Raw genomic sequence first — 22,519 nt, forward strand, 5'->3', positions numbered from 1 at the left:
TTTTTACAGAAAGTGCTGTGTGTGTGTTTTTGTTGTTTTTAACATACCTACTCACATATGCGATACAGACACACACACACACACACATATATATATATATATATATATATATATATATATATATATATATATATAAAATTATTGTATCTATTACTAGCAAGCATTTTACCTTGTGGTCCATACTGGCTCATCTGAGGCCCATAAGTACCACTTGAATTACTCTGCTGAAAGCTACCAATTCCAGGATGCACTTGACCTCCAGGTGAGGGGTGTGGTGACATGGAAGGTCCAGTTTGTTGAGGTCCATACTGTGACATTTGGGGGTTCCTCTGTATGCCTGCCATAAAACCTATAGTGAGAAAAGCATCAAAGCAAAAATTAATATTCAGATAACTGTTCTTTATTTTTAAAAAACCTTTGGCATTAAAATAAACCAACCCTCTTTAGTTATCTCAGACTAAGAATACCCAGAAAACTGCTGTTGTTCATACAAACAAAACCAAACACATCTCCAAGTCAGCAATGATGTCTCAACCACCAAAACCTGTACATAAGGTTTGAAAACCTTGACTTGTAAATGAAGACAGGGCAGTCCTGCTTAGTTACAAATGGGTGTTAATTCTAAAATTAAAACAACTTTTAGGGAAAAAAATTAAAGGCAAATATTACATTACCTAATTAGCAGTACTAGGGAATTTGCCTGATGAGTTATGGTGGTAGTATCACATCTTCCAAAATTATGTCACTACCAAAATGCCTCACTTCAATGAACTCACCTGAATTAAAATATACCTCTATGTGAATACTAGTGATACCAACCAGAAATAACAATTGTTTTGTTATGCATTTTTGCTCTAGGTCCTTCTTCTAGTCTCTCCCCTGCACATTCCATTGCATTCTCTCCTTTTTCCCCTTCTGTAAATGTATTAATGAATCCCAATTTAATTTAAGGTTCAAAAGCTACAGCAAGAGACCTAGTGAAACAGCATCAAATTTAGAAGCTTCACATGAAGGAACAGAACTAAGCCTATTAAATGAAGGAAAAAGAGGGTTTTGCGTAGGGGTTTTAAAGTTTTCATGAATTGGGAAAAATCCTGCAGTCCTGCCCATGAAATGTCTATATAGGAATGCTGGTTTTCTGACGTTTTATACCCGGAAACATTTCTGCTGCTTTGAATGTTGAAGAGGATGTGCTGGCAAAATTTAGGTGGGTTTTTATTTCTAGAGGAAATCCACTTTCTTTCCTGTTCTGCTTGCATATTAAATTTCATCTTTCCATTTCCCTGCGAGGCAAAACCCGCGCATGCCACAGGCCAGCTCTGGCTGTGCTGCCACCACGCCGGGTGAGCCCCGCTGTGCGGCACAAAGGGATGACTCTCCCACAGGGCTGGGGTGTCCTCCCACCAGTTAGCACCAAACATCACCCCCACCCCAGACACTCAATGCCTGATTAATAAAGACAGGCAATTTTTTCTGAGCCATATCCAGACATGTGATCAAACTCATAACTGGAAACACTGAGGTGAAGGTTGTAAGGAGAAAAACCAGAAGATGAGATGACTTTGCACCCCTTGTGCCCATTTTTTTCGTGCTATGAACAGCTCAATCCATACTGTGCTAAACCTCCAACTGCAAGATTTGGCAGAATGTGCATCAATTTTTCCTGATCTTTGTGCAAGCCCCAAGACAAGGAACTTGATCACACCTGAACTGCAAAGTCAGAACCTGGCACTTGCTCTGGAGGTAGAGCAGACACTGACACATGATACAGCAAAAAACTGAGTGCAAAATGGCAGCTTGGAAACTGGTCTGTACTGGTTGGAAAACTCCACACTTCTGTGAAGGAAAACTTGCATGACCTTCTCCATTTAGATTTATTTTGAAACAGATCCCTTGATTTTCATAACACTGTTTTAAAACTGTTCCACTCTGGGCTCAGCTCTTCTTACAAAGGCTATGTCTTCTGCTAACAGTGCTGTAATTCAAAAACCTAATACAATCGTATGTCTGTACAAAATAAATACCAATGTTCCTGACACACACCATACATATCACTCTTGTGGGATCCATTTGAATGAAAAAAATTGTACTGGTCACACTAAGATTTTTATTATAAAGACAGTAAAGTTACTCCTGTGTCTAGTACACAAGTGAGGGGTTTTTTTTCTGTTCAGCTTTAAATCTATATAAGATAACTTTCCAAACACTGTGCTAGTGATTAAGGTTTTTCAGCCCCATTATTATTGCAAACAGTACTTTTCTTAACACCACAAGGAAGGGTGATACACAGAACATCTACTGGTACAGTAATTTCCAGTAGTGATGCAGAGGGACTACTGGTTGTTGAAGCTAATGGATAACATGGACTAATGTCTAATGAAAAATGTGGAGATTTTCAGTTTTAACCAGCTCTGCTGTTGTCAAAAAGGCTTCTCAAGTGACCAGACTAATAAGTAATAAATAAGTAATAAGTAAAAATAAGTGTTTCTACTCAAATGATCTCTTCTTCAGTAAACTTCTCCTCATTCATTTTGGATGCTGTGGAATGGACTGTACAGCTATGTGTACAGTCATGAATAAAACATGCCAGGAGGAGAGTGGGACACTTGTGTCCATCCAGATAAACCTTTCCACTGATTACTCACTCCTGGTAATCTTATCTGTATGACTTCTGTGCACAGTCTCTTGTCCTGCCTTATCCATGCTCTGGGCTGTGGCTCAGGGAGCATTGGCCAAAACCAAGCTGGGGGCATGCCAGTAACTCAAGAGGAGAGATAACTGTGTGATACTACTCAAACTCACGCTCTAGTCTGAGTTTCATAAAGATGTTGATTATCACAACAAAAAAGGAATACACTCCTAAACTCATTTTGACAATGAGGCATGAGTTTCATCATCTCAGAGGGTGTAGGATTCCTCTCAAATCAAGGCTGGCTTTGCTATTCTCTTAAAGGAAGATAAAAAATTAAGGAAAAGGCATCCTGAAATTCAGGAAGACTATCTGTGCTATGCTATACTCTGTTACTGTCTGTAACTGAAGCATGGCATTAAAACAGGACATGCTCCAATCTCCTGCCAGAGAGCAGAGGAGTCCTTTCAGCTACAGGTGAGATGTGGGATAGCAAAGAACAGTTCTTACTGTGATCTGGATTCAATTACAACAAAGAGGAGTCTATCCTCATCAACCTCCATGAGAGCCCAGTCAACATCCAGAGACCAGTGCATGAGTTTCAAGTGTTTTAAATATTTGCAGAAAGCTCAGATGTCTTAGAGAGGAAAGGGTTCCCGGTCAACACATTAACATTCATGCATCATAAAGAAAAAAGCAACATCAATTCTAAAAATCTTATCAGAAATGAAAGGGAGCAGCTGGCATACATTCATTTTTCCTTATTTACACACATTTTCCCTAGTGTTCAACTTCATCTTATAGCCGATACAAAAAGAAATAAATTTTCTTTCCAGAAAATTAGATCTAAGATAAAGTTTTCTTCTGTAAAGAATGAAAGTAGGATTACATTAGAGGTGCACTGGAGTCATGGCAGTGAAGTGATTTAACAGCCAGACTGCATCTGACATGTCAACTCCTGTGACAACAAGGTGGGTTGTTTTGTCTTTTAAACTGCTAGGAAACAGCTATGAATTAAGCCTTTAAAAATTGCAGTGGCTACATACTCATCAGTGAGCAAAACTACTCCTTTCCGTTAATATTAATGATAAAAAGAGGTGGAGGTGATGCTTTACTTGCCATCACAACAAAAGATTACTTATTGAAAAAACACTTGAGTGAGATTTGGCAAACTAAGCTATTTTAGAAGCAGCTGAATAAAGTGACCCTGCCAGAAGCATTCTCCTCCTTTCTCGTTAGCTTTTATACTACATTTACATATGTGAAGAATGACTGTATTAAAAACCATTTTAACATTGCAGAGTCATCTTTACAGGTTGTTTTGTTTTGTTTTGTTTGTTTGTTTTTTCCAGTGGAAGAGTAGCATACTATTAACAATTATCAAACCATAACAATAATAAAATACATCTGCATGTTCAAATTGAACATACATAGTGTGTTTAAAAATGGTCAGATAGCATTTTATTTTTCTTCTTTCTTTTTAGCAAAATACAGAGAAAAAATAAAACAAGCAATGCTTATGAGAGAAGTGTTTCTGCTTCCTTGATGTGGGAAAAGACAAAAATGAAGCTTCTGGTGTTCTAAAGGGCACTAACATCTGGTGATACACATCATATAGCTAATACCACCAATGATGCCTTTCTAAAAACATTTAAAACCTTGTCTTTCCCTCAGGCATATGTATACAGAAAACAGATATACAATAGTAAATTACAAAAGCTTCATGAAATTATGCACAAAGGTTATCTTACATTTGTACATTGACCAATACAAACCCATCTGTTTCTTGGATACTTTCACCTTAGTACTACTCATGAAAAACACCCACTGAACGTGCTGGGTGCTGCCATAAAATCTCAGATGGATTCTTTTGATATTTTAAAATCTTGGCTTGAATATGAAAAAACCTTACAGAAAAGCAGAAGCTCAAACAGAAAGGAAGTGACTGCAAAGGAACAGGTTATTGCATATCAGTTGATGGACAGCAACTGCCTATTGGCACACACTTAACCCACGGTCAATGAGAGGTCTTTTGATTTAGCCAGGAGTAGTCCATTGATTTTCATGAATCAATTAAACCTGAAAACATGTGCAACGCTTACTCATTTTAAGCTCACAAAAACTTTGGAGTTTACAGTGATAGCAGATCATCATTAACTTACACATCTGATCAATAAAAAATGAGGAAAGGTACAATGTGCAACAGTATATGGTAAAAATGAACTTACACAAGAAAAAAAAATACAATGGGCCACAGCTCTTTCTAGAGGGGCATGCTTAGTGACAGAGCTTGGGACCAAAACAACTGAGGAACCTTTCTGAGTAAAGAACAAGCAAGTTGTTCAAGGGCAGAGGCTGAAGGGCTATTACTAGCTAGATAGGCTTATTATTCTGAAAATCATGGAATAAGGACAGTAGAAACAGATTGGATGCATACACTGATCATCAACTAATTAGAGAAAAATAACATAAAATCCTGTACTTATGAATCAGCTCAAAAGAATTAAGTATGTGAAGAGTTATTTTCCACTACCTCTCAAGGAAAAACTTGTGTGTGGGGAGAAACATAGAAATTTCCAATGCTTGATATTTTAGCAAGGCACTGGTCAGTACCCTTGAGAAAAAAGAGCAAATGTTTGCACACCCATGACACAAATTTTTGGCAGACCTTCCTTCCTCAGACAGCAGTTTGGGTTGTATCTGCTCTCTCAGGATTTTCACCAGAGTACACAAAAGAACTGTGATGGATCTAAAGCAGTGACTCCCAAATCTAGCTGGTCTGTGGATAAACAACACTGAGACAGACATGTTGGTGTAAAGCATTATTCTGTGATTTGACACCCTGTTAGCATGGCAGGATGCTGAGGAACATCATCATGGTCACACTGAAACTCTGCCCAGCCCACCCGTTTCAGATGGCAAGGACAGCTCAGGAAGGCTTTGGGCTGGTGAATCATGCCTGGGTTTCTTCCCAGCTAAACATGTCCACAGTCAGCACCTCAGAGCACTGCAAGGAAACATCCAACAGAACACAACTCACACATTAATTAAGCATTCTAGTAATTGAAAGAGTTGGTTATTCTCATGTAAGCCTGTGATACCAGAACCCTAAATATGCTACCAGGTTGTCTGCAGATGGTACTTGAACAAGCATCTTCAAATGTTGTGGTCAGACCGGGAGATGTGTGGCTTATGGACAGCAGGAACTGAGAAAATACTGTGCCATTGCTTATGGGGGGCCAGCTCTACCTGGCCATAAACTACTTACTGTCACTGGCCAGATACCTCCCCCTAAGGTGCTACTTAAAATAAACACTGAAAAGAACACAGTGAGAGGTACTGGAAAAAATCTAAGTGGACAAAAATGTTATACAGGTCTAAACAAATAACAGCAATTAAGAAACTGGTGAAGGTTTGACCCATGTACCAGAAAATAAACCAAGTGAATCAAGTGAAATCATGCGGCATAAAAAACCGCTGGTATTTAGAGCAAGCGGGCACAAGATTTCTTTACATTCAAGATACCTCAGATCCTATTTTCATTTTCCAGAAAGCAACTGTATTAACATATGCCCAGCTAGACCTATGTTTGACACACACAAAGCATCTGACTTAGCAACACACATCACAGGGTGTTGTGTTGGTGAGCATGAGTGGCTTGCAGTGTCAATCTCATTTAGACAATGCAAATACTAATTTTCAATATTCCTGTTCATTTAATAGGCAGATAAAAGAAATAATAAATCAACTAAATAAAATACCTGCACTGCACCAATACAATATCTTCAGATATAATATTTTTAAAAAGTTTTAAAAAGTATTTAGAATTTCTTATTTCTTTCTCCAATCACATTCTATTTAAAATGCAAAAAAGTTCCAAAATGTTTTTAGGAGAAAGTTCTTTGAGAAAAAAAGAGCAAATGCTTGCACATACATGATACAGTTTTTGGCAATCTTTCCTTCCTCACACATTCACTCTCTCAGTTCTTCTGAGAACTCTTCTTCTTCTAATGAACTCTTCTTCTAATTAGAAGTTCTTCTAATGTTTCTCCATTAACCATGAAAAAACATAATCAAGTTTCTACACTGAGGTATTTTTTTCAGCCCACATAAAAACCCACATAAACCTTGCCAGCTTCTCCAAGTCCATCAGAGCACCACTAAAACCATCTGAAGTTCTCTAGGCTAGAGTAACAGTGTGATGATTTCCCTTTGGTAACTGGACAATTTATTTTCACAATGGCATCTGCTAATAACTGCAGTACAACCACCGCATTTCTTCACACCCATTCAACAAAGAATGTTTCTTTGCTTATGTGAAACAGCAGTAAAGGAAAATATCATCATAGCAAAATTAGGATTTCCTGCAAAGATCACTGCAGTATTTCTTGTTTCCACAAAAAGACCAATGTTCTGTTTAAGAAAAAGTGCTGGACTGTTTTCCTTTTTCTTTAAAATTATTTTCTTATTAGGCTTTAATATCTATCTTACAGTCTCCTCACTGTTTATTTGTCTGACTGCTTCTCTTCACAATGTGAATAGCTTTGGGGAAGATGGAAACTAATGACCTAGCTAAGGTTTTAACCCAGACCTCCTAGTGTTTTACCAGCTGTGCTATTAGGTTAACTGGCTGAATCTCCTCTGCTTCTCTCTCTGATATTACAAAACCCAGTCTATGTATAGCATGCAATAATGTTTAAATTTTTCCCACCCCTAAACCTCCCTCTGCTACTGCCTAGCCTTGAAATTCCTATAATCTATCATTGATAAATTAGAATCTGGGGAAGGATCAGACAGATTACCCAGATGGTAGCTGGGGAAGAAATACCCAACCTTTCCTAATGCAAACCTTGCATAATGCTCTCTGATGCAAATTTTAAGTGGTATACTGAGGACAAAGAAGGAAAGACATTTGTGGAGATGTTTGTGTACAGGCTAAACAAAACACACATTGCTCATCCACCATTTTACACATAATTTGTTACTGTAATATACCTTACACAAGATGCTTTAACTATGGTGCTTGAAAAGCCAGAGTCACAGTGACTTGCAGTACAAAAGTTCACACCCTGCCCTCTCAGCTGCGCCCAGAGGGAATCCTGAATTTCAGTAGGTAGAGCTTGGGATGCTGGAATTAATCTCCGAAGCAACATGAAAAACCTGAGGAGTCCGTCTGCTTTGCACAATCAACATTTGTCTAAATTTCGCTAATAACGCACACACTTAGGAAAATCATGGAGGAGAGCAAGGAAGGAACAGCACTTTATAATGTGTAATGTGCAAAGACTGCAGGCTTAATGGTCTAAACTTCAGGTTTGAAAATTTTACCCTCCTCAGAGACTGCTGTTCAAAGGTTCCTTGAATCAATTCAGATCTTCCTTTTCATGAAGTAAATACATTGAATATCACTATATATTTTGTGGATGATACTAAAATATATGTGTTGTGTCTTCTGTTGCACACATGTAAAAAAATGTTGTTTCTTTCGAAAACACAAAATCAATGTGTTGTCCTCAGTCCCAAAGTGCCTTTGCCTCAGTCTTATTTTTACCACAATTTATGATTTGACTGATTTTTTCCTTTCCATGATTTGCAGCTGTTCCCTGATGAGTGTTTATTCTTTTGGGATCCTTTGGAATGGTAGGAATTATCCAGTGTTAGCTATTAATATACATATATAGATCTCAACTCACTGCCCTGTATATTAATTTAAACAGACATAAAGGGTCTTAGATCAGAGGTTGTTTATCTTTACAGAAGCTTCATAAAAGCTTACAGAAGCTTCATAAAAGTACTTAGGTACCAAGGAAGTAGAGTGTCCTGATAACCACGGTGCTGTTGAACAGGCAGACCACTGGCAGCTCCCAATTTACAGGCCACGATGGGAAGCTCTCCCAGGGACAGGAATCATACCCAGTAACCTTACATGAAGTATGTGACAGCAACACTGACTGTCACTCTGTCAAGTTCTCCATCTGCTACTGCTGTAGCTTATCTTGCTCCCTGAGCCCAGAGGCAGGGAATTTGATGGCTGCCTAATGAAGTCAGTGGAAACTTTTCTATTGAGAAGTCTCTCTGCTGGCAACTATATAAACTCTCTCAGAATAAGTCAATTCTGCTCTCTAATGTCAAAAAGAGAATCCCCAATTTCATTTAAAAAATGAAATAAAGATTCATCTCCAAGTATAACAAGATTTAACATCAGCAAGAAGAGTGCAATGACCAGCTGCTAGTATACAAAATTTATTTGTTGAGGCCTGACTCTGGGTTTTGATTGTACAGATATCATTACCTATTTCACATCCTACTTCTGCAGTTTTGCTGTCTCCCAGCATGGCATATCGTATGTAAATCATATCCTTTTGTCCTCCTTTGATTCTTCTTGCAGATGGCCTGCTGTATATGTAGTATAGGCCACAACTAATCAGATCAACCTAAAGCTGAGACTGGCTGGTGTATGTCTGAAATCCAAGTACAGTCTGGAACCAGCATCCTGAAATGGCGATTGATTTCTTTAAGAATTAACCTGTTTTGGCAAAGTAACATAATTTCTAACACTTTTAGGCAAGAAAAGCAGATTTTCCTGAAACACTTGAGAGACAAAGACATAAAACTATGCACTCCATAGCTCAGAGAGAAAAATAGTAACTTTTCATCCCAGTGATGTTGATTACTAATCAAAGTAGACATATTGTAAGCTTTTTTGCCGTGCACTGCTAATCAAAATAGCAAAGAAAAATAGTGCATACACATATAGAAAACCTGCTTATCACACTGACACTACATTGCAGTGCACTTCCACTTTTATAATCCAATTAAAAATACAGAGGTAAAAATGAATGATGGTCTGATCTTTTTAAAAGACTGTTGATAAATTTAGCACTCACTATGTTGAGAAAGTAATGTAGCTTTTTGAGTCACCAAAAAAGCTTAGTGCCTGGCTCTACTGCATGGCTCTGCCTTCACATGCAGACCAGCTCCATGTACTCCTATGCATCATGCTCCTACCTCATCATGTGCCTCAAGATAAAAAAGTGATGTTTTACAGAGCTGGAGTGACATTTCAACTATAACCTGCTTTTCCTCCTTATGTGATGCACTTTTTCTGCTTGTTGAGGGCACAGTTCCTCTAACCCCAGTTTTCTGGGCATGATTTCTGCCCAGCCTGGCAGAGTGTTCCTGCATACCAGACAGAGCTCACCTCCCCTGCACTGACCCACTTGGAGAATGCTGTGTGCAGAAGAGGCACTCAAACATACCTGTGGCTTTGCACTCTATGCATGTCTCAAGCATCTTTCTTTAAGAGCCTGAACACTTCAGTCTACATCAAGTAAACTTATTACCAAGTCTGATTTCACCTTAAGTGGTGTCATCGTTAACATGGCAAGCAGAAGAATGTTAATGACAAGAATCATTTTATTCTCTAGCTCCTCAGTGCTCTGAATAGATCCCAAATCCCCAAATGAGAGCAAAAAACGTATTCTCAAGGAAAAAGTCTTTTTAAGATCTAAAAGCAAACTACAGTATCTTTTTTGTTGCAATAAGAATTCTTTGATCTATTTTCTTCCTTCTGGTTTCTCTTCTTAAGAAGAAAATAGATTTCAGGGAAAGGAATCTCTACCATCCAATGTCAGTATTAAACCATAAATCTGATCAGGAATTGTAGGTGTAAAACACCTGATTGGTATTCTGAATCTTCCACACAAGCAAAAACATTTATATTTCGTTAGAAGAAAATGAATGACAGTGGGATTTATGTAATGACTGTGTACAAATAAGCATGCCCAGAAAATAGTTAAAGGGGAGAAAAATACCTGTATGAAACCTAATGGGTAAATTAGGAAATTTTAGTTACAGGAATTCAGTTGTTACTTAGTGTTTGTAGGGAAGCACAAAGAGAACATCAAAATGCCTGATCACATCCCATCTGTTACAACCTCTTACTGGATAACATCTTGACTGCCAAAAAAGCTATTTAAATTTACTACATTGCAGCTACTGATAAATATCACTTCTGTGAAGATCTAATACTAAATAAGGACAAGATCTGAGGATAAACCTTACAAGCAGCAGTGTCAAAAAGATCCAAATTTTGCTTAGTGTAACACCTGTACTCTTAAGAGCAGTTTCTTACTCCTTGTCCCCGACTGTGATATGTTTTTAACAGAGCATGCAACTGTACAACACTCCTCAAAAGCTGGATGTCAACAATGGAACAAAATAAAGGTAGAACAGAAAGAATGACATAAAAAAGAAAAAAAATGAAAAGGTAGTAGGAGAAGGTGATGCAGAAGGCGGCAACTTCTATTCAACAATTTTGGAGGTGATTACTCCAGGCACTGTCCACATAGATCTGACAGGCACAGAATGCTGCCATGAAACTGCCTCCAGCAATGGAATACATTTTCCAGCACATCACAGCAGCTGCAACGGCATCAATTCTGCTTGCAATCCATGTCCAAAAAGAAAAGTTCTCAGTGGTCCTATTTCAGCATATCTCAAGGACTAATTAAATCCTCATTACTGTCTTCTAATTATTCCAGTGCTCTGGGATTTCACTCCGCAAGTCCCCAGTGGTGCATTAGATGAAAAGGGTTAAATAACCTGTGTTGATTTTGAGACTCCAGATCTATTTCAGACCTTTAGCATATCATCAGCATTATCATGAATATTTAACTATGTACCGCTGTGAAAATTATAAGGGGAAAACAATTAAAGATTTTTTAAAAATTAATTCTGACCCATATACATTTGCACTAATAAATAAGGCTTCTTTAAGTATCCCCATTATGAGAGTGCTTGCTAGAGTGATAATGTGAAGTCATTAACTGTTTTCATTAAATTCAATGGTTTTCAGGAGCTCCCAATTCACTATTTTAATATAAGACTGAAACCCGACATCTACGTACCCAACTGCATAAGCATGAAAACACTATTTAAAAGCAGGCAAATTTTCTAAGCTTTTTCAAAATTACTTAAGGAACCATTCATTCCTGCAGGGGTAAAAGTGCCTATTTCAACATTATTGACAAATACTTTCCTAACAGTGCTTGCAGAGGTTAGTGTTCATATAAGTAGACAGAAATCTCCATTAGTTTACAAAAGTAAGAATCAAAGTGTAAGCTAAAGGCCAGGATGAAGATTTCTTTTTCAGGCTGCAGCTTCAGGAAATTAATTTAGAAGGTCAGTTGGGGTGTGGTGGGCTTCTGTTTGATCCCTAGAAATAGCTTCTAACTCATTGAGCAGTTCTGGCTACTAAGGACATCCTCAAAGTACAGCTGAACATAGGGAACTCAAGTGGCTGTGTACCTCAGGTATTTACTGAATGATTATGACAGCTGAGGTATTACTGCTGCCTTACCTCTGGGGCCGATGCAAAACAAATTTATAAAGAAGTCTGACTTCAGTAAACACAAAATACAAAGCCCTACTTTTGATCATATAAAGGAAAGTCTGGAGCAGATCTATTAGAAAATGGAGAGCAAGATGTGCATCCTCCTTCCTCCCCAAACCAGCAAGTTTTGATGACTACCTCAATTAGTCATGAGTACACTGTCATTATGGTAGCCCCAAGTAACGGTACTTGCTGGAATTCACCAGCAGTTAAACACACTCTTGCTTCTCCAAGAGACTTCTGACACCTCTTCTGTCTGTCTCCACAGCTGTCCAGCTCCATCAGTTCTTTAAGATGTATGGGACTTGGCTTCAAGTCCCACTGCTTTCCAGGTCATGTGAGCTAAGAAATAGGTTCTGTACATAAAATAAATGCAATTTCTTGTTTCTTAGGTAGAAAATGTGTGTTGGTAGAACTAAAAGCATTTCATTGATTGGGCATCAAACAATACTGTCCAGTTACTGTTTGTGGGACAAGAATGGAAGTGCCTAGAAAGCAGGCTACATTTACACTGAGCAGGTCATGAAAAAATTAAAAATTATTTTTTAAAAGTAAGCATTTTAATGCTTATTACAGAAAGTATGAAATAAACTATACAAAAAGAAAGCTGAGGTGCACAAAAAAATTCCAATCCCCCAACTCCTATTACTGTATATATGCACTGTATTACTACTCCCCTACTTTCACACAGAATGTACATGTAAACATGTGGTCATTGCTTCATGCTGCATTGTGAGATAGGGGATGTAGAGTCTTAGGCAGACAAACATAAAAATCCCAGAAGAGTGCTGAGTAACCACGGAAAGCACGATAAAATATAATCAAATACTTAAACAATAAAAAAACTAAGTGCAAACTAAATGGTTCAAGGTAGTATCCAAAAGTGCTACAGCTCAGACCCCACCCATTGGTTAATCTTCAGGATAGGTGGTAAATAACATTTTTGTCAAGTATTGAGAGCAGAGGATTCTGCTCAAGCAATGATTAATAGTCTTTTGGTCATCCAATTCTCTTTCTAAACAAGGAAAGAAATGCTAGACAAAGTGTGAAAACAAACATTACCTTATCCTATGGAGGGTCTCTGGGGTTTTTGTTTTCATTTTCCTTTTTTTTTTTCTTCTCTTTTTTTGGAGAAAGTGTATCAGTAAGCCGAGAGTTTAAATTACTGTAACAGATGCCCAAGGATCAGGTGTCCTTAGCGGCAACGATTTTCTGCTCAGGTTTTTATCAGTAAATGACAAGCACCTTCCCTTTGAGTCCCCATCATTCCCCCTCCTTCCTTTCTTCAAGTTCTGTGGAAGCCAGTTCAAGCAAGCAAAGGAATCAACTAATGTAACAGCCTTTTTAAAAGGTGAAGTTTTCCATTTCAAAGGAGCCTCTAATCAATGACAGGGCACAAAAGGGAATGCACGCATGTTTATGCGTGTACAGCACAGACTTTAGAGAAGCTTTGAGGAACATGTTCTGCAAAATCAATATGACCTAGCTAGTTACAAATTTTAAATCTCCTGCATGAAACAAATGGACTTCTCGTACAAGCTGGGTCACAAGGATCATGCATACTACATACATCATACTACACCAGATTTTGCATATGAAGTGTGCAAAACCTGCAACGTTCCTAAACACATTTTCTCTAAGAACATACCTACAATTCTCACTGCAGAGGGGAAAAAGCAAACTAAATCAATCTGTAAATTTTACTTCTCTCACTGTTAATTACTTGTTTGACTTCCCAATTATGGCAGCTGTCTTCTGTTTTACTTCTGTCTGCCTCTCCTGACCATACAGTGAACCCCAGTTTTGTTCTACAGCAGAACAGAGAGGTTCGACCTTTCCAGCTCTGTCAGACTTGCATAACTTGTCCCCCAAAGCCAGGTGAGGAACACACACTGCAGAAATAATTATTACTGGGCACTATAACATTTTATGCCAAGACCCAGTTGTGCCAGGAAATGCACACATCTTTCTGAGATGTTTGGGTCGTCAAAGCCTCCATCTGATCCATTCCTGCTGCCCTGTGACATTTCTATCATATATTTGTATTGGGTACTGAGGCCATTCTTTTTTTCACCCAATATGTATGTTAGTCTGAATATTTTTAATGGGAAAATAAGTCCCTGCACTAACAACTGAGTATTAAGAATGACTGAAAAGGAAACAAAACAAATGAGCATGGAATTCTGTATTTCATGTTCTCATTAATCAGCATTCCTGGAGGAGGAGACATTCAACCCAGAAAAATAGCAAAAATTAAGACTCTCTGCTCTTCTTTGTGAGTTCTCTTAGCTCCTCCTGGATGCTATCCCAGAAATTTGTCATTCTGTGAGTTCAACTTGTTTCACTGTGAGAAAACTTCTAGTATTTATGGTATCCCCATATGGTGCTACTTGGGATATTTCTGGAAGCAAGACATTTTAGGAGGGGCATTTCATAAATAACTCCATGTTTATCACAGTTATCATGTGTCTGTTTTGCAAGCCTGTCACTGGCACATGTTAACCACTGCATGGACATGATGCCCAGTTTACAGCAGTTGATCACACGTATGGCCACACAACAAAGCTGTGACAACTATCTTCCATGAACTAGGGAGAAAGGAGGTGAAAGGAGAAAGGACTTAAAGTATAAAAAGGAACTGTAACTTAAAAATGCTCTGCTTATTTTTGTGAGCATACGGTAGGGAGCACCCTTTTAGAACAGTGCTCTTGCCTGCAAGGTTTTCCATAGCAAGATTTCCAAATGTTTGAACCATTTGACCTAAATATTTGATTTCCCTTTATATTTAAAGATATTTTTATCCTAGAACTGGCTAGAGGACTATTGTGTCCATGCAAAGATATTAAAGATGACAATTTTAAGAACAGTAGCAAAACTGCTCCTAGTTAGCACTCTTTCTCTACATCTTAATTCCAAGATAGACAACAAAGAGCTGTATTCTCCAGGACATGACTCAAGTATTTACAGAAACTGCCTTTATACCCTGGGCATTCACTGTATTTTGAGAAAACCTTGTTTTCAGTTATAGTTTGGTAAAACCTGCTATTCAGTTGCTCCTTCCCCAGAGATGGAAACCCCCCAAACCTTTTACAATGGAGACTGTCATTATTTTCCCTGGGAAAAGAAAAGAAATACCAGGAAATCTCCCAGTGCTAATGTGCAACTTAAAATGAAGGCTGCATTTGGCACCAACTGAAAAGTCCCCAACACCTAACAAACCTCGGTCCTGTGGCATTGGTGACTGGCTCAAGGCAGGGTGGGAGCTGGATTCTGACTGGCTGCCAGGAGGCTGCGGTGGCATCTGACTGCCTGTAACACACAGAGAGAAAAGGGAAAACACACTTGCTTTTAGCATTTCAGTGCACAAAACCAAGCATGGCTGCATTTTTCAACCACTCAACATCAAAGAAAGTACCAGATGCATAAGGTAAAGACAGAGCTCAACAGGTCTAGCTTTTTTCATACGTTTTTCTTTTTTTTTTTTTTTTCCCTTTTATTTTTGAAACCCATAGAGGAAACATGCACAAACACATTTAGCAACAGGCATGGTGAAATGTTCAATTTCGCACTGAGCGAGTTCCCAACCTCACCGACATGATCCAATTTATAGCTGCAAATCTCCTGACACATATTTCTGTTAGGGAGTTTAACAAAATCCAAGTCTGCTGAACAATAGGGCTCATCCTGCCTAGCTTAAACTGGCCTCCAGCCAGGCAGACATGGACTGCTGCCAACAATATTACCAATGAAAAATTCGGTCAATACAAAAATGACTAACAACAACAGTTTAAAAAGTATTTCAATGAATCAGTGGTTTGAATGTCCATGTAGAATATGGGAATAAAGAATAACATGTAGGCACACGTGGTGAATGTTTGAAAGAGATGAGACAGAAAAGGGGTATCTTATTATTCAAATAAAAGCAAAAGGAAGATATTTATTAAAATAACTATCCAGAACAGACGCATCCATTTTTACGACCTTGTTCAAAAGACATCCACTGCTGTCTACCCACCCAAACAAGCAGAGCACTCCCAGAGGCTCAGGACGTTCCCTTTCAGTGTTAAGGGGTAATAAGGCAGATGCTCATTGCACTGATTCAAGTCACTTCTCTGGGTCACCATTCAACACCGTGTCAAGCAGAGAGGTCCATCTTACCACCCTCCCAAAGCCCCAGGGACCTCGAGCTTAAGAGTCAACCTGCCCCAGCCCGAGCAGGAGGAAGAATGAGGCCTGTACATCCCCTAGGACTCCTCTTTGCTCTGAGACATGCCTGCTCGTGACAGCCCAAGAGGCTTGAAGACCACCTCAGGTTAGGCAGCAAATATATACTTTAAGCAGTTAGACACTTGTAGTGACGAGCACGGTATAAATAGCAGCAGACAGAATTATATCCCTCATGCTCAGAAACTGTTCAGATTGTTTTCCATTTGAAAGAAATGGAAAGAATAAAAACACAGGCAATAGATTTGTGCCTGCTGAGACTCATTTCCTCCTGCTCAGCAGCTGCCCTTGTGCAGTGGCAGGAGCAGGAATCCTGCGGATGGTCCTGGCACTGGGAGCCGGGCTGACAGCGGCGCAGCAGGGGCTGCCCTTTAGAGCAACCAAGGGCCCCGAGTCGGACACAAATGCAGGAAAGCAAAAGTGTCTGCTCTGCCCCATCCACTGCCCGCCCCAAAGCCACCAGCTCTCAGCACCAACTCTGAAGAAAGGCCAGACTGATACAGAACAAAGAGAAAATCTGTAAAATTTGGAGTGTAACCACAGCCTGGCTATTCAGATGAGGTGCTTTTGCACTAAAAACATGACAGTCAACATTACCGGGAGCAGCTGTGACAACTGTCTCAGAGATGCAAATGCTGGACCAGAGGCAGAATTGTTCCTCCAAAAGACCAAACATGCCACTCAGCGCCCAAGGCTTCGGGTTTCACGGCCCATTCAGGAACTCTGAGGCATATGACAATAATAATGACAAATTCCAGCTTATGTTTTGATGTCACTCAAGAGCAAGCTGTGGGGATGGTAAGTGCCTGCATTATAATGAAAGCTTTCGGCTTGACAGGAAGGATTCAGTGACTCAAGACTGTAAACAAACAGCATTTCCATGTTAACACAGGGCACTGCCACTTCCACTGTGTATGCCCCAGGCACCGCTATCAGAGAGAGCACTTCAAGTAGATGGGAACCATCTAAGATTTCTACAAACACTTAAAAAAAACCCAAAAAAAACCAAACTAACAAAAAAACAAAGCAGGGATGGTTCTGACTGCACTGCACAGCTCTCAGCAGGATCCTCCTTCAGGTGGACGCTTAGCAAGTTTGAGAGAAGCTACAGTGCAGAGAGTATCTATGATAGGAAACATATTTTGCATATTATAGACAGTGTCTGGTTTTTTTTACACTGATAGTGACATCAATTACCTGGCTGAAGCCTTATCCTGCACAAGTAAATGTTCAATCACAAACCAGTAAAGTAAAGGTGTACAACAGTACCTGTACAAGTTTTATAAAGAAATCAGTTTCCTCCACATCCTCAGTCAATACAGACTTTTAAGTTTTGCATATTCACTAGAATTATCAGTCTCTGCAAACATTAATGCTATTTTTTCAGTGTACTTCTGATTTTTTCCTTATTAAATAAACTGTAAAGCAGAATTTTGTTTCAGAAAGAAAAACGATTTCATAAACATGACCAATGCTGCACATATTCTAACAAGTAACAAACTTTCAAGAGAAATATCCACTATGCTAATTATCAGTGGGTGCTACAGATTATCCAGGTGCTGGACATGAAGGTACTGCATCAAAATCTTTTCAATCGAGCTGCCATTTTATTCTTAGAAGTGATGTGAAAGGTAAAAAGAGGTTAAGCACCCAAATACCTTTGAAGACTTGAACTGAACTCTTAATTTGGGTATCTAACTCCTATTGATTGGGAGCTGATGACAGGCCTTTAAAACCTTTGAAGATCCTGTCTGCCATGCTTTTTAAGTTTCTTTGTCATGAAAAGAAATGACCTTAAAGATTTTCCATTTCTTTCCTTTAAATGATAGTAATCCTTTTCTCTTTCAACCAGTACTGGAGTTGTGTTTCTTGGAAGACACTTTAAATAATACATGAACAAACTTATCTATTTTATTAGAGAAGGAAAACTTCTACAAAAGAAAAACAACCCTTTTTAGTTTTTAACGTAACTTCTACAGCTATTTAAGAGAGAAAAAAAAATCCAGTTTTTTTTTTTTTTTTCACTGACAGACTATTGCCTCCTTTGACACAGTGATACACAGAAGGAAGTTTATACAGGGATGACTTTTTCCCATATTTTGTTGCCACACTGGTGAGATACTCCACCTGCCAAAATGTATGCAAAGTACTAGAATACTACAGCTGTTTCACAATACTACTATTATGCAAAAACACAGAAAATGCAATAATGCATGTTAAAAGGATAGAAGCTGCCACGCTAGTAGTTCTTTCCCCTATATTTGAGGAGCAAAATGCTATTCAAATTTATATAGCTATCTAGTAAAATTAGTTGTTAAAACTACTGAAACCAGCAGTCTACCTAATATAGTATCTGCTATTTAGATTAAAAAAAAGTCAGCTGAAGAGGTAAGGGGATTTAAAAATGCATAATACTATATTTGTAAGTGGGTTTTACATTTTTTAAATTATGTCAAATGCTTTTAAAATTTTTCATTTTGAAAATCTTCCCTTCAAATTGAGTCAAGAGAGACTGCATACTACATTTGGCACAGATGGACTGAGGAAAGTACTGAATAGCAACTGCATTATGGCTACAGCCATGCACTTAAACTGTAAAAAGTAAATTCCTTAGGGCCAACATAGCAAGCGAGAGCAGACCTTTGATATTCTGCTGAGGAGGGGTCCTTACAGTCCACATCAGCAATGTTTTGAAACATGCTGAGGGCTCTCTGCATTACCATCACTGCAATGATACTGGAGGATGCTCAGCTGTGACACCCTTTACCAGCTGGACAATACCTAACAGAATTATGCCTGGAAAACTGAGTCAAGAAAACACTTTGGTGATAACAGGTTCCCTCTGGGAAATAACCAGTTAAGGGGGGAAGGAGGGATATAAGCATATGAATTTTAAGATGCCTGAGGAACTGGAGGGTGGGGGACTGATCACAGCCTGTGTTGAAAATGGAACACTAGGCTAAAGGAAAGGCTGAAGGAAAGGCAGAAGTTACAGATCTTGTGGATTGTCTTTGGGACAATTGCCAATCTAATTTAGGAATCGAGAGCTACAACTGGATTAATGGCATTGATTGATCACAAAGTAGGGAATATTAGTCAATACAAAAGATGATCAAAATGCTACATAAGGAACCCTTGGGACTACCTTTTGGCTTGGAGTATTAAAAATGCAAGCATTTATATACATGGATCAGAACCAAGCCTTTTAGAACTGAAGAGCTGTAGGTTATCAGGTAGACACAGGAGGAGAAAAGGAAGGAAAAATATGACCATACCTGTTGACCTAAAATAGTGATAGCCTACAAGCAGCTGTAACTAACCACCATGTCATGCACGCTCAAAGAAACAAATTCATCACTAAGATAAATTAGGAAGATTGTTTACAGTAGAGGTAAGACAACACAACATCACTGCTGATGTGTCACTAGTGAGTGTTCATAGAGACAAACCCAGAAAGCCTAATGCAAACTGGAATAGGAACCAGCTACCAGGATGAAATGACAGGAAGCTCAAAGTGTGAGTATTATTTACTATGACAAAAACTAGAGCTGGAATTTTGTGACTTCTTTCTAAAATATATATTTGAGGCTAAATATCAGGGAGGAAAAAGAGCATGACGATGTTTAGGAGGATAATCAAGCCATTACTTGAAACAACTTTGTTTTAGGAATAATGAGGTCCTGAAAATCTAGTGATTGAGATGAAATGTGATAAAATAATAGGATAATCATCACACAGTCAGTGTTACAATATAGGCTCACAGACCAGAAGAGACATTCTGGGTCTCGGATCCCTAAATCAGAAATGAAAGAACATAAGTAGGCTTCTATATGGGAGTGTTTCAAATGAGCTTTTCAGGAAATTGGAAGTGAGGTGCAAATGACCTCAAAGGAAAGAAATTTTTCTATGGGTAGCATAAAGGGAAACTGGTCATGTGTTTTGTGTTACCTCTTTCATGTTATAAAGCCTATGACCCCTTAAGAATAAAGATTATTTTCTTCCTTAATTTATGCATTGCAGCCAAGCTTCCTGTTGTATCAACAGTGTTTTTAAAATTACTTATTCATTCAAGTAAAAAGCAAGGGTTGTCTGCATATCCTCCCAAATTAAGACATGCAAAATATTAAAATCTTCCTCCTTTCTATGCAGTAATCTGAGTGCAGATGTTTTAAAAGGCCTAAGACATGAGGACCCTTTCAGATATGCAGAGTGAAACATACTCAGACCAAGCCTTCTGGCTCTGCTCAGCACCACAATGCAGCTAATAACCCCTTACAACACTGGTAATCCACTGCAGCCTGCTTACCAAGACAATTTCCACCTCCCTGACCCAGGAACTTGGGACCAAACCCAGAACCTTCCTGCCTTGGAATGCTTTTGGTGGCTGGCTGAGAAGCTCACTGAAGGTGAGGCTGCAAGAAGCTGGTTTGTTCCATTGCAACAACACAAAGCTTCTGTACAAGCTACTGAACAAAAAGCTTATCAATTTATGCCAGATTTATGGATGCTCTACATCATAAAGTGTTATCAAGATTGTTGTCAGGCCTAGCCCTGATTTTCCATATTACCTCTTAAAACAAATGTATGGTGCTTCAAAGACACAAGATTCCCTAACATATGTGAGTATCACAATCCATGTAAAATCAACAAGAAGTAAACCACCCCCCCACTTGGCTTCTCATGAAAGTGTAAAATTCTCAGACTACCAACACTTGAAAGTTACACTCTCACCTTCTTTTTCCTCTCTATGTCATATTCACCAACTCAGGAATGGGTTCTGGGTGAGTTTCAAAGAAATCACTGTAACTTAAGTGCTAAATTGCTCTCAAAGTGCCATTAAAAAACGCAACAATGAACAAAGGGGCCTGGAGAACCCCAACTCTGACTTTTCTCCACACAAATGCAAAAGCATAAACATCTTAATTTCATGAGTATAAGCTACTTGTTTGACATGGTATAAGATTTAATTCAAAGCAAAGTCGACACTGACCAGATGAGGTAGCTACTCAATATTTTGTTTCATCCTCATTACTCAGCGTGTAGTCCAAAGGCATTACTTATGGAACACTATCCAAATGTCACCTTTACTACAGAATAATTCATTATATTATGAACTTAAAAAAAAAAATTAAGTAGCTGAAACTGGGGTCTGTCAAATTAGACATCCAAGATTTACTCCTTACTCGGAGGTTGTGCAACCTCTGAGTAAGGTATGAAGACTGTAACAAATACTGAGGAGTATGAAGTGAAATAATTGTTAGTACTGCCTGAACTGACAATGGTCTTGATGGCAAGGAGCAGAAAGAAAATATATTGCCCTCCAAGGCCAAAGCTCTTTTTGCTCTGGAGGGGAAGGGAGAGCAGTAGCAGGCACTGCCAAGCAGGTCTATTTCATCCATGCCCCATCCAGAAGTCACCTCTGTGTTTGGCCCAAAATGAAGCGTGTTGTCCTGAGATTTTGGAAATAAGCCCAAAGCAAGCTGTCAATGGGAATCTTCAGAAGCATGCGACTCACCCAAATAATGAGTGGCTTTCCAGTAGGTCCCAGCGAGCACCTGCCTGCCTGAGGACTATTCCTTTCCAACAAATTCCAAAATTCTGCTGCAAACCAGGAAGGCAGTAGAGCTCCTCAAAATTAAGGATGCATCATTTAATTACTTTTATAGGCAAAGGCATAAGTCAGTCTAAATCTAGGAATTACTGCTTCTTATCCTCAGTAACACCCACCCCAGACCTGTAATTTCACTTTACAGTTATGAGAAGTTTCATTTGGGGGAATCAAATTCTTTCTGCTTTCACCTCTGCCTAACTCCACATCTATTTAATGCATTATTTCCATTAAGCCCGGGAGAGTTTCCAGCCAAAGGATATTTCTGCTGGAGGCCTGTCCAGAATGGTACAGCCCAGGATAGCAACCAGTTAAATCTTTTCTAATCCCCACATTCAGAAACGGTGGTTCACAGCGGCTGGCGTGCAGGAACTGAATAGAGCAGGCAAGCTCATATTTCTCTCACCAGGCCAAATTAATAAAAACAAAACCTGATTTCTCCTTCTCGTTTTCCTATTCTCCCTGTTCCCCAATATTTTTCCTCTTTCAAACAATTTTCTTTTTTTTTTTTTTGTTTGAGAAGCCTAATGTTTGGCTGCCTTCTGAAGAAATGGGCACAGTGACAGATGAAAGGCCGTATTCATCGCCTAATTCAGAATAGGGAAAAACCGACTGCTGTGCATTTAAGATTCTAACAACCTTGCAATTTTGTAGAGCCGTTTTC

The 22,519-nt window shown here is 38.8% G+C and overlaps 1 protein-coding gene across 4 annotated transcripts in view; it reads right to left on the minus strand.

Moving 5' to 3' along the window:
* The window catches only part of ARID1B (AT-rich interaction domain 1B), a 325,115-nt gene that overhangs the window by 66,107 nt on the left and 236,489 nt on the right, over nucleotides 1-22,519 (minus strand). For all 4 annotated transcript variants that reach the window (XM_083856435.1, XM_083856437.1, XM_083856436.1 and 1 more), the window contains 2 exons: nucleotides 15,243-15,332; nucleotides 170-349 (listed from right to left, as the gene is read on the minus strand). In XM_083856435.1, the coding sequence (XP_083712561.1) occupies nucleotides 170-349; nucleotides 15,243-15,332 (270 nt within the window). The remainder of the gene's footprint in view (nucleotides 1-169; nucleotides 350-15,242; nucleotides 15,333-22,519) is intronic.

This window comes from Zosterops lateralis (assembly GCF_965231275.1).
Source record: "Zosterops lateralis genome assembly, chromosome: 3".
NCBI lineage: Eukaryota > Metazoa > Chordata > Aves > Passeriformes > Zosteropidae > Zosterops > Zosterops lateralis.